This window comes from Sciurus vulgaris (genome assembly GCF_902686455.1).
Source record: "Sciurus vulgaris genome assembly, chromosome: 17".
Lineage (NCBI taxonomy): Eukaryota > Metazoa > Chordata > Mammalia > Rodentia > Sciuridae > Sciurus > Sciurus vulgaris.
In genome coordinates, this window is record NC_136478.1 from 74,506,358 (window position 1) to 74,518,535 (window position 12,178).

Here is a 12,178-nt window from a genome sequence, read left to right on the forward strand (position 1 = left end):
ACAGCCTCCTCATGCAGGGCACTGCCACCGCAGCTGGGCATCCTGTGCCCTTGCTCAGGAACACCCCCAGGCACCAGGCACGCCACACCATGAGGCCACCAGAGACCCCAGTCCCAGTCACTGCTGGACCACCCTGTGTCACTGCACTCCACTCACCTACTCAGGGGACACTCATGACCCTGTCACACCACCTCAGGGGACACTCAGGACGCCTCTCAAAGGACACTAGGAGACACGCATGACCATGTCACATGACCTCATGGGACAATAGTGACCCTGTCCCACAGCTGAACAGGGCACATTCATGACAATTGGAATGTGGCCACACAGAGGACACTCGTGACATCTGTCACCCAGCACTCCCGGGACACTAGGGATGCCCGTCACAAAGTGCTCCAGGTATTTCCAAAAGTGTCAAAATTCTACAGAATAAAAAGTCACTTCGCCACCACAACAAGGAAAGCCTGCTGGGTGGCCCTGGGCCTCCTCAGGCCACAGGAGAAACGTGGACCTGCAGACGTAGTGCCCTTGGAGGCACCTCAGTTCGACCTCCGTGAGGCTTCCCTGATGCCCGCCAGACAGGGGACACAGCAGGGGACAGGGGACTGTTCAAGTCATCGCCTGGGAGAAATCAGCACAGGGAAAGGGCCTGGGAGGACCCACGGATCTGGCAGGAGCTTGGCGGGCGAGCTCCCCACCCCTGTGCCTCACATGGTCACAGGAGGACGACAAGGCAGCCTGGGGGACACAGAGCTGCTGGCTGGGGCCACAGATTGGGGCACTGGACCTCAGAGGGACCTGCCTGCGTCCAGGGTGTCCCCACATAGGCACAGGTGACGCTAGCTGGGTGCACCGGGAGGCGTGGTCTCCGGCATCGCTAGTCCTTCAAGGAGGGTTCAGAACGGTCAACGCACACGGGAGGAACCCCTGGGCCAGGGCTGCACGTCCACCTTGCACACCGTCCTCACGGCGGCTCTGCCACACTGACCGATGGAGACCAGCCCCGCGTCACACCACCTGCCCACCCTGGCCATCCTGGACCAGGGCCCCTCTCCACCCTGCCCACGAGGCTGGGCACTGAGACACAGCCACAGCAACGCCCGCATGGCCTCCTGCACTGCTGGCTCGTCCACACATACCCTCCTCACTTTGACAGCTGAGACCAGGACGTCACCACCGTCCACAACTGTGCACTAGGCGTGCGTCCTCACCACGCCGACCCTGAGACAGAGCCCAGCCCCGTCCACCCGTGTGCGCTCAGTGCGGTTCAGCACTTAGAGGTGCGCCCTCACCCACAGTGGACTGACCACCGTCACCAGAAACAGAGCTGCACCCTGGGTCCTCGCCCGCTCCAGCCTCCCTGCCCCAGGCAGCCCTGACCGCACTGTCCCCTGCCCGCGCCCGTGCCATGCTCCGTCCAGGGCTCAGCCACCTGTGCTTCTGAGTCTGGGCCCTTCAGCAGCAGTGTGCAGAGCCTGTCCTGCCGTGCTGGGCACCACCGCGTCCTCCTCAGGGCCAGGACCTTCCAGGACGGGCAGCCTCGTGCTGCCTCCCCCTCCCGGGACACGGACATGGACCTGGCTCCCACTGCTGGGCTCTGAGGCTTCCCTGACCCTCGCTCTCCCTGTGGGGGACAGGTGCTCAATCTCCCGCGCCCTGTGCAGCAGTGGGACCCCAGGCCCTGGGAGCTCCGTGTCCACCTTTCAGGAAGTGCCAGACGGGTCCTCCCTGCATCCACCAGCGTGCAGGGGTCTGACGCCCGCCCCTCCCACAATGCTCCTCCTGCTGCTGCGGCCACTCACGTCAGCCCGTTTCTGGCTCTTGTCACTGTGAAACCTCGAGCACTGAGCACACACAGGACCGTCCACCACGGACCCAGGTCCACCCTCCACGACGGCCGTCGGCACCCTGCCGAGCTCTCCCTTCTTGGGGCCCTTCTGATCTCCAGCACTCACAGAAGTGCTGAGCCCGACACGCAGGACCTGGGTGTCCTCTGCCCAGGGTCCGGGTGTCCTATGTCCTGGGCATACAGGTGCTGGTCTGTGGGAAGCCCTCCTGCGGGGCCCCGGGCCCTGCCTGTCCCACAGCACCCCCTGTCCGGGCCTCAGCCAGGCCGGTGTGCTCTGCTCAGGCCTCAGCAGGATGATGTAGCACTTGGGGATGAAGATGCCCCCCAGGAGCCCCGCCGTGGAGGCCAGGATGGAGAAGATCTCCACGGCCACGGTGGACTTGCCCCGGGCACTGTGGTACAGGGGCAGGAAGGCCAGCCAGACGCTGCAGAAGAGCAGCATGCCGAAGGTCAGGAGCCTGGTCTCGTTGAAGGCAGCAGGCAGGCCCCTGGCCAGGAAGGCCACAGAGAAGGTGGCCCCCGCCAGGAGGCCCAGGTAGCCCAGCACGCAGGAGAAGGCCAGGCCGGAGCCCTCCTGGCACTGCAGGACAACCAGCCTGGGCTCAGAGTCCGCGTCCCTGTCTGGGAACGGCGGGGAGGTGCCCAGCCACACCCCGCACAGAGCCACCTGCGTCAGGGAGGCCACGAGGACCACCGAGGAGGAGGCTCGGGGGCCCAGGCACACCCGGGCCCTGGACCCGGGCCTGGTGACCCTGAAGGCCAGGGCCACGGTCAGCGTCTTGGCCAGGACGCAGGAGACGGCCACGGTGAACACCACGGCGAAGGTGGTCTGGCGCATGAGGCAGGTGACGGCAGTGGGGCGGCCCAGGAAGAGCAGGGGACACAGGGCGCACAGCGCCAGGGAGGCCAGCAGCGTGTGGCTCAGGGCCCTGTTGTTGGCCCTGACCACGGGCGAGTCCCGGTGCCTCAGGAACAGCCCGAGGACTAGCACTGCCAGGCCGGCCAGGCCGACCGCCACTGTGGCCAGCGTCAGTCCCAGGGGCTCCTCAAAGGCCAGGAAGGTCTCTGTCCTGGGCAGGCAGCGGTCTCTGGCCGGGCTCGGGAACTGCTCCTCGGGGCAGGGAAGGCAGCGCTGCACGTCTGTGGGAACACAGGCCGGGGGCCAGGGCCCCCCGCGGCTCACACCCAGCGCCTTCCACGGACGGCCCTAGGTCACCTGTGCTGGGCGGCCACCTCAGACGGGGCAGGAGGCACAGGTATCACCTGGACAGTCTCCCCAGCCGGGCAGGAACTGACCTCGGGAAGGGCCCTGGGCTCACCAGCTCCCCAGGATCCACGGGGCAGGACCTAACCCAGCACCTCAGGAGAGGCCTGTGCTGAGACGGGTACAGTGCAGACCAGGAGGACAGGGGGAGGGCCTGCTCCTGCTGCCTGCTGTCCCCTGGGAAGGGCCTGCTCTTGCTGCCGGCTGTCCCCTAGGAAGGCCGAGGACTTCCTGCTGTCCCATGGGAAGGGGCTGCACGCCTGCTGTCCCCTGGGAACGTGCTGCACGCCTGTTGTCCCCTGGGAAGGGGCTGCACGCCTGCTGTCCCCTGGGAAGGGGCTGCACGCCTGTTGTCCCCTGGGAAGGGGCCGCACGCCTGCTGTCCTCTGACAAGGGGAATGGCACACAGACACCCAGGGAGGACAGAGAGGACAGGAATCAGTGCCCACAGTGCCCAGCAGGCGGGCAGGTCCTGGCCTACTGTGGGCACAGACAAGGGTGTGGTCCACAGCTCCCGGGACTAGCCACCTGAGAGGCCGGCAGGGCATGATGGCCCCTGGGTCCAGGGTCCTCCCTCCCTCACCTGTGTGCTCTGCAAAGTGTCCCTCGGGGCAGGGGCTGCACTCGAAACAGCAGTGGGGGGCTCCCTGTCGGGGGGTCTGGCTGAACCCTGGAGCGCAACTCCTGCTGCACACGGAGCTGGGCACCTGGGGACCAAGAGCAGGGAGTCACCAGCGACCCGCAGGGCACGGGTGGCCAGCGGGCCTGAGCCTGCCTGCGGAAGCAACCGCAGTGCATCCCACCCGAGACACAGGTGTGTCTCTGCCCACCAGAGCCAGACTGGAGCGGCCCAGCCCTGCAGTGAGTGAGCGGACCTGCCAAGGGCTCCACCTGGACACCTGGACAAAGGAGGCAGAGTTGACCAGACAGTGTGAAGTGTGCCTTCCCAGGTTCCAGGACCTGCCCTCAGACACTGAGAATCTGAGCACACATACCACACACTCACACTGACCCCAGGCACACTCACACACAGACCGCAGATACACACATACACACCCATGCACAATCACACACACGGACACATGCACACTAATACACAGACCCCAAGCACACACACACACAGATCGCAGACACACAAACACAGAAACATGCACGCACACACACACACAGACACATGCACACTCACACACAGAGACATTCACACACACACACACACACACACACTCAGAGATGCATTCACACTCACGCACACAGAACCATGCACACCCCACACAGAGCCATGCACACAATCACACACACACCCATTCACACTCACAAACACAGAACCATGCATGCACACACACAGACCACATGAGCACTAACACACAGACCCATTCACACTCATACACAGAACCATGCACACTCACAACACATCCACACTCATACACAAACACATGCACACTCACACTCAGAGCCATGCACACACACACAGAACCCATGCACACTCACACACACATGCACACTCACAGAGCCATGCACACTCACACAAGCACACATGCACACTCACAACAAACACACATGCACACTCACACAAACACACATGCACACTCACACAAACACACAAGCACACTCACACACACAGACACATGCACACACACACACAGACACATGCACACACACAGACTCCCTGCACACTCACACACAGAAACATGCACATTCACACAGACCCATTCACAATCACACACAGAGTCATGCACGGCCAACCCACTCCTGCAGCTGAGAATGACTCTCTCCTCTGGGTGGGAACCAGGCCTGCCAGGCGCGGCCAGCCCTCCACCACTGACCTGCCACCCACTCCTCTTGAGACTGGGCCTCACCCACGTGCCCAGGCTGGCTTGGGCTGAGGGATTCTGCTGCCTCAACCCCTAAGCAGCTGGGATCACGGGGTGGACCCCAGGCCTGGCTGACCCTTCCAGTCACACTCAGCAGAGGCCTGTCCCCTAAGGACGGGGCCCAGGGCTGACCCACAGGGCTGAAGCTTCCTGGTGCCGCCTAGCGCCAAGGGCACGTCACACATGTGCTGGGGACAAGGACCCTGGCCTCCGAGGTTCCCTCCAGCTCCAGCGTTCCAGGACCCCATTCCAGGTACCCGAAGGCTCACCTGGAGGTCCTCCGGCAGGTGGACGGTCATGCTGCTCCCCGAGGAGGCTCGGGGGTCAATCTCGCCTATGTGGACCAAGTGGAAGGAGCCCTCGGGGGTCTTCTGCCCCCGCACAATGTCAAATTTGGACACCAAATCCCCGTTGGCATCAAACGTGACCTCGGTGCCGTCCGGGGTCTTGAAGCGCACCTTTCTGAGGGGCCGGAGCAGCTGGGGAAGGAAGGGCCATGCTGCAGACTGGCCGAGGACGGTCCCTGGGCCTGGTACAGGCCAAGGCCACTGCCCCAGTGCTCAGCGGGCACAGCTCCACGCAGGGCCCACCCGCCCGCTGGCCACATGGGCACCAGAGCCTGCAGAGTGAGCAGGGCCCGCGCACGTCTCAGAGCTTAACTTCCTGTTGAAGCAGAGGGACGTTTCCGACGGGACGGTGAGTGTGAGAGTCCAGACACACTTGAGGACAAGGCGGCCGCACACCTCACTTGAGCCCTGTCGCCCTGGATGGAGGAACCCACCGAATGCTAACACCCAGCTCCAGGGCCGCCTGGGCTGGGACAGCCCTCGGCCTTCCATCACACGCCTGGGCAGGCCACCCTGGCGGGGCTTCAACGCGGGGCCCTGCTCACTAGGGAGCACGTCCACGGCCTTAACCATGGCAGGCGAGGCCCAGCTGCCTGGCCATTGTTGCCTCTCCCCACACTGGGCCTTGCACTCCCGCTGGACCTACCCCACCCTGCCCCACACCTACCTGGCAGCCGCTTCCCACCGTCTACCTGGGAGCTCACAGGTCTCCCCAGAGAGAGGACCTCCCTGGTCCACACCTCCACCACGCCCCAGCTCTGCTCTGTCCCCCTACAGCACATGGGAGACCCTGGACCACATGGGCTTCATCTCGCTCTCTGCCCACACCCGACACTCAGCACTCAGCACCCAGTGCTCGGCCGAACCGGTCCTGGGCTTTGGAGGGTGTCTGCACACAGCAGAGGCCCAGGCGGCCTGAGAGGACCTGCCCAGGGCACCCCGTCCTCAGCCTCAGCACCTTGGCTTCCCTCGAGCCAGCAGCCGGCCCTGAGACTTCCACGCTCACCTCAGGTGGGGCCTCTGGCCTGCACCCCAGTGACCAGGTCGACGCCCTCCTACTGCCTCCTGTCCAGTGTCCACCAGAAGGAGCTGCTGCCCAGGCCTGAGGATCACACCTTGGTGAGGAAGTCAAAACTCAGGACACCTCCAGACCCTGGGGCTGCTCTCATTGGCCAGGAGCTGGCCAGCAAGGCTGAGGTGACCACTCACAGTTTGGTTCTGCATGGAGGCCAGGAGACTCCTTCCTCTCTCGGTGGCTGTGCATCCCTGCTCCCAAGGATGATGCTGGGTCAGAGATACGACTGGGAATGGGTCGCCTTGATGGCCCCTGGTGATCAGCACTAGGACGCCATCCTCTGCAGACAGGCCAGGGGCTGCTGCCCACCCGGCTCACCACCGCCTGCAGGGCTCACCCATGCACTTGGGCACAGTCCTCTTGGACGAGGTCCCAACACCCCTGGCCATTGACCTGCGCTCTCCTCTCTTGTGCTGAGTCTCTGGAAATTCACAGGTGGTGCTGGGGCAGCCAGGTAAATTCAGCAGACTCGGCCTTGGATTCCACAGGGAAGGGGGCTCTGGAAGGTTTACCTGGGGGTTTACTGGGAGGTTTGCCTGCACCTGGAATTCCGCTAGGATCCCGGCTCTGCTAATGGAGCGACCCCACGGCCCCGTGACTCACCTGTGGTTGGGCGATGGGGGGCTCTGGGTCCCCGGCCGTGCTCCTGCCAGGATGCAGACAGCAGGCCTGTGGCTGAGGAGTGCGTCTCGCTCCAGCCCTGCACGGGCACACCAGCACCCCTCCACCCTCTGCTCACCTGCCAGGGCAGGACGCGCCCAGGGTCTGCACAGGCCCCAGCCCAGTGCTCACATCCCAGCAGGTCCTGGAGGGCGTGGGCGATGCCGTAGACGGGGGTGTACGCGATGTCCATTTGTCGAGCCTCCCAGGAAGAGTTCTCAGTGCTTCGCATACTTTCATTCCCTGAGCAGAACTGGACACCCCTTGCCACTGAGCCATTCTTCGGGGGCCACGTGCACCCAAAGGTGATCTCCCAGAACCTCTCTATGAACATGTCCTCTGTGGTCTGGCTCGGATGCAGGTGATCCAAGAACTCGGGGAAGCCAGGTACCTGGGTACCGCGAACCATCAGGCCAAAGGATCCATGCAGGACCTCAGAGGCACCTGGCAGGGTCAGGGCTATGGTCATGTACAGACTGTCCTTGCTGACCCAGACCTGGCCCGAGACCTGCAGGCCCAGCAGCCCCTGGAGGACGAGCAGGAAACTCGAGTTGTTGAGGAAGACCAGAACCACTGTGGCAGTGCAGATGTGCATCTTCTGGACAAGGGCTTCTGTCTCCTCCAGGGACTGCTGGGTAGGCACGTAGAGATGGGCCTCAATGCAGACGCCAGCCTGCCTCAGCTCCTGGGCAGCCAGTGAGCTGGCTTGCTGCCCATAGTCATCATCCTGGGCCAGAATGTCCACCCAGGTCCACCCCAACCGGACCACCAGCTGGGTGACCGCATAACACGATGTGAGGTCACTGGCCAGCGTCCGAAGGAAGGACGGGAACTGGGCCTTGTCACTGAGGATGGGCAGCGTGGATGAGTGACTGACCTGCAGGGAAGGGCCGGGCAGTGGGAGAGAGAAGGTCAGCACCAGGACTCAGGCCAGGCCCCCAGGTTGAAGAGTGGAAGGAGGACAGCCAGAGAGAGGGAGTGGCCAGTGTGCCCCTCTGCGCTGCAGGGTTCCCCACGACTGTCCATGGAAGTCCTGCACCTCAGCAGCACTCCCTGGGCATCAGGGCAGCAGGTCCCCCAAGCTGGAGCAGAGCTGGGGCGTGAACGTCTCCCGGAAACATGAGTGGCGTCTGCCCGACGGGCCAGGGCGGGTCCCCCCCATGCTCAGAGGGGTCTGGTGAGGTGTGGGGCTGCTGGGAGGAGGCCCCGTCACAATCGGCAGGACAGAAATGGACCAGCTCAGGGTGCCAGGGACCAGGCCTGGAGCCTCACCTGGAGAGGAGCCCACCAGGGACCAGCCTCCAAGAGCACCCACAGTGGGGCTGTCCAGGACCAGAGCCCAGGACAGCATGCTGGCTCCAGGGATCCGCCCTCAGGTGAGGGACGATGCCCAGCAGGCCTGAGACTCAGCCCAGTGCAGGACAGAGCAACTCCCTCCAGCTGAGGGCTTCCACTCCAGGTGGTGGGCACGGGCCCAGCAGGGAGGACAAACAGCAGGCTCTGGGAAGCACGAGGGCCTCAGAGACCACACAGGCAGCATTCCGCCAGCGAGCAAGGCCACACCAGGGGACGGGAGGCCCACAGGCCCACACCTGCTCGTGGACGGCAAGGGGCACTGCGGCCAGAGAGCACAGTTAACACGCCCAGGACCCGACGGGCGGCCAGCAGGGGGCCCCTGCACAGGACGCAGTGCCCACTGCAAGGAGAGGAGGGAGGGGCTGACCTGCACCACAGGGAGCCTGCAGGACCCTGGGGAGTGAGGACCTGGGCAGCTGAGTCACACTGGGAAACGCTGGCCAAGGGGACCCACCTGGACAGGGCAGGACAGGGCCTGCCTCGGGTGGGGGCTGGAGCGGCAGCTGCCAGGTGGGCTGTGCAGGGAGACCCCTGCTCTCCCACCCTCAGCTGACCCGCACACACCCTGAGGTGAGAGCCACTGAGTCGCCCACCTCAAGGGGTGAACTGTGGCCACATCACCTTCATCACGGTCAGCACTGAGGAAGAGGAGGCTGGGGCTACCAGAGTGTGACTCGGGAAGGGTGGGAGGTGACACAGTGGCTGAGTCAGGGACTGCCTGGCCTCAAGTCCAGCTCCTAGACCTGGGGTGGGGACTGCCTGGCCTCAAGTCCAGCTCCTGGCTCTGGGTGGGTATTGCCTGGCCTCAAGTCCAGCTCCTGTTCCTGGGGTTGGGATTGCCTGGCCTCAAGTCCAGCTCCTGGACCTGGGCATGGGGATTTCCTGGACTCAAGTCCAGCGCCTGGACCTGGGCATGGGGATTTCCTGGCCTCAAGTCCAGCTCCTGTACCTGGGCATCGGGATTTCCTGGCCTCAAGTCCAGCTCCTGGACCTGGGCATGGGGATTTCCTGGCCTCAAGTCCAGCTCCTGGACCTGGGCATGGGGATTTCCTGGACTCAAGTCCAGCTCCTGGACCTGGGTATGGGGATTTTCTGGACTCACGTCCACTTCCTGGACCTGGGCATGGGGATTTGTGGACTCAAGTCCAGGTCCTGGACCTGGACATGGGGAATTCCTGACCTCAGGTTCAGCTCCGGCACCTGCATGTGGGGTGAGTGGTCGAACCCCACTCCTCTGAACCCCAGCTTTCTCACTGATCAGTTGCATTGCACTTGACTCAAAAGAAGGTGACCTGGAGGACAGTACTGGACAGAGAGCAGGGAGGTACAAGGAACCAGGCACAGAGCACAGTGCTCAGTACCCTTCCCGACACCCTAGCCCTTGCTGCCCTGCTGAGGGTGAGCTCACGTGAAGGCTCTGGGGAGACTCACCTGGGGAAAATTGTAGAGCCCCAGAAGCCTGGCCATGGGCACAGACAGGGCTGACCGCGTGTCCCCGACCACAGCAACCCTGGGCAGACGGGGTCCACAGGTGTAGTTGGGGATGGGCTCCTCTTGCCCCGTGAGAAAGCTCATCATCTCAAACACGGCTCCGTGCGCTGAACACCCAGAGTTGCGGATGGAGAAGCCCAGGGTCAGGTTGGGCAGCAGGTGGACGCTCCTGTTGATCTCCTCCACGGCAAACACAAAGCTCTGGGCCACCAGGTAGCTCCACAGGGACAGGCTGAGTGGAAAAGCCCATGTTGACGCTGCCCACAGGGCAGACAGCAGGACTGTGTCCCTGCCGCTCCCAGGCTGGACAAAGGGCAGGGTCAGGCACATGCCCAGGGACCTGACAGCCCACAGGGGGACCCCCAGAACCCCTGCAGGGGAGGAAGGGAGGACAAAGCCCACAACCCTCAGCTGGGCAGAGACGAGGCTGACTGAAGAGTCTCAAACCTCCAGGAAAGCCACCTAAAATGTCCACCTCACCAAGGGCAGGATCTGGACTCTGAGCTCGGCCGTCCCTGGAGGACCCCTGTCCCAGCGCAGCACAGGGTGCCCACACCACAGTTCACGCTGCTCACTTCAACCTGAGGGCCATGTGAGACATGGAGCCTCCTGGGGCTCCTTTCCAGTCAGATGGGGAAGGAGGCAGGTACTGGGGAAGACAGTCGGCATTTTCTTTTGCCCCTTCTGGGACTGGGCAGGGCACCAGGGGCTCTGCCGCTGACCACACCCCAGCCCCTGTGCGTTTTTGCTGAGGCAGGGTCTGGATCAGTCGCCAGGGTGGCCTTGAAGGGCATCCTCCAGGCTCACGGGCTCCTGGCTGGGGTCCCAGCACAGCGCCCTCGTGACACGAGGCAGACGTTTAGTAAAGCTGAGCCCACCATTTAAATACGGCCGGGAGGACCACGCTGGACCCCGAGAGCAGAGGCAGGTGGGATTGAGTCCGGGAGGACACAGGGACACAGGCAGACAGGACCCACAGGGCCACATGCACAGGAGTGTCACCAGAGCTGTTAATGTCACCTCTGCTGGGTGCCCACCCTGGTCTCATACCGCAGGTGCATGAGACCCCTGCCTGGCCAGTGGGGGCCATCAGGAGAGCAGTGACACAGCACCTAGGCCTCAGAGCTTGATCAAACCTGGACAGGGAGGGTTTGAGGAAGGCAGGGGACCACCCACCAGCCTGGACACACATGGACTGACCCTGAGGAAGGCTGGGGACCACACACCAGCCAGGACACACAGGGACTGACCCTGAGGAAGGCTGGTGACCACCCACCAGCCTGGACACGCACGATGACCCTGGCGATGCCCTCTACATCCCCCTTGCCCTCAGCATCTCCCACCCAGCACCCGGGCACTTACTATGAGGAGGCCTGTCCCACGGGAGGAGCAGTGAAATTGAACAGGGTGAGCTCATCGAAACACAAGATGGAGAAGCTGCCCCCCACCACCACGTCCCCCGGTCGGTCGAAACGGGAGCTCTTGCCTGGCAGGCGCCAGCTGATGGGCCCAGAGAGGGTGACGCTGGGGAGAGGGCCCAGGACGGCAGGCAGCAGGGCCCACAGCCACATGCCCGCAGGGTCAGGGAGGCCAGTGCCGCCGTGGCAGCCCCCGTGTGGAACTGTGTCCTGCAGTGACGGCGCCTTTTACCTGGACCTGCCCTGGACCAGGCGCCTGGGGCTGAGGCTCATGTGGACCAGCAGCCTCCAGGCCCTGGGGAGGCGGGGCCCTGGGCTGCGCTGGGTGGCCACCAAGTCCCACGCCTATTACAAGTTTCTCTCTCCTCCCCTGGCTCCCTGGCTCCCTGCGGCAGGGGCTGGGCTCTGGCGTCCTCTGTCCGTCTGGGAATGGCCCCTGGGTCCTGCTTGCTTTCTGAGGGACTGCAGGCCCAGGAGCAGCTGCTCTGGGTCCCCAGGACACTGCTTGGAGAGGCACCCAGGAGGCCCAAAGCCCTGAACCCAGAGCGTGTGGACCCTGGAGAGGGGCGTGTCCTCCAGCTGCAGGTGGCCAGGCCCAGCAGGCAGCAGCAGGGCTCCATGGGCCCCAGCCAAGAACCTCAGCCCCCACTCTGAGGCCAGGGCCCAGGTCCAGGCAGCAGGGAGGCCAGGCGGCTGAGGCTGGCCAGGCGCAGCCTGCGGTGCTCCGGAGAAGAAAGCTGCCCCATGACCTTGGAGGCAGGGGAGGCACACGGCAGCCGGTGAGGCCAGGTTGCACCAGCAGGGTCGGGTCCGGTAGTGGACACAGCATCCCCCATCCCTTGATGGT

At 63.9% G+C, this 12,178-nt stretch overlaps 1 protein-coding gene across 1 annotated transcript; it reads right to left on the minus strand.

The window, feature by feature from the left end:
- Positions 1 to 1,703: 1,703 nt before the first annotated feature.
- Positions 1,704 to 11,484, minus strand: LOC306648600 (vomeronasal type-2 receptor 26-like; the record flags this gene model as incomplete). The annotated part of the gene is made up of 7 exons (XM_079118757.1): positions 1,704 to 2,989; positions 3,697 to 3,820; positions 5,254 to 5,446; positions 7,010 to 7,106; positions 7,199 to 7,943; positions 9,854 to 10,145; positions 11,276 to 11,484. 7 exons carry the CDS (start codon positions 11,482 to 11,484, stop codon positions 1,704 to 1,706), a joined length of 2,946 nt encoding a protein of 981 aa, XP_078974883.1.
- Positions 11,485 to 12,178: the final 694 nt, after the last annotated feature.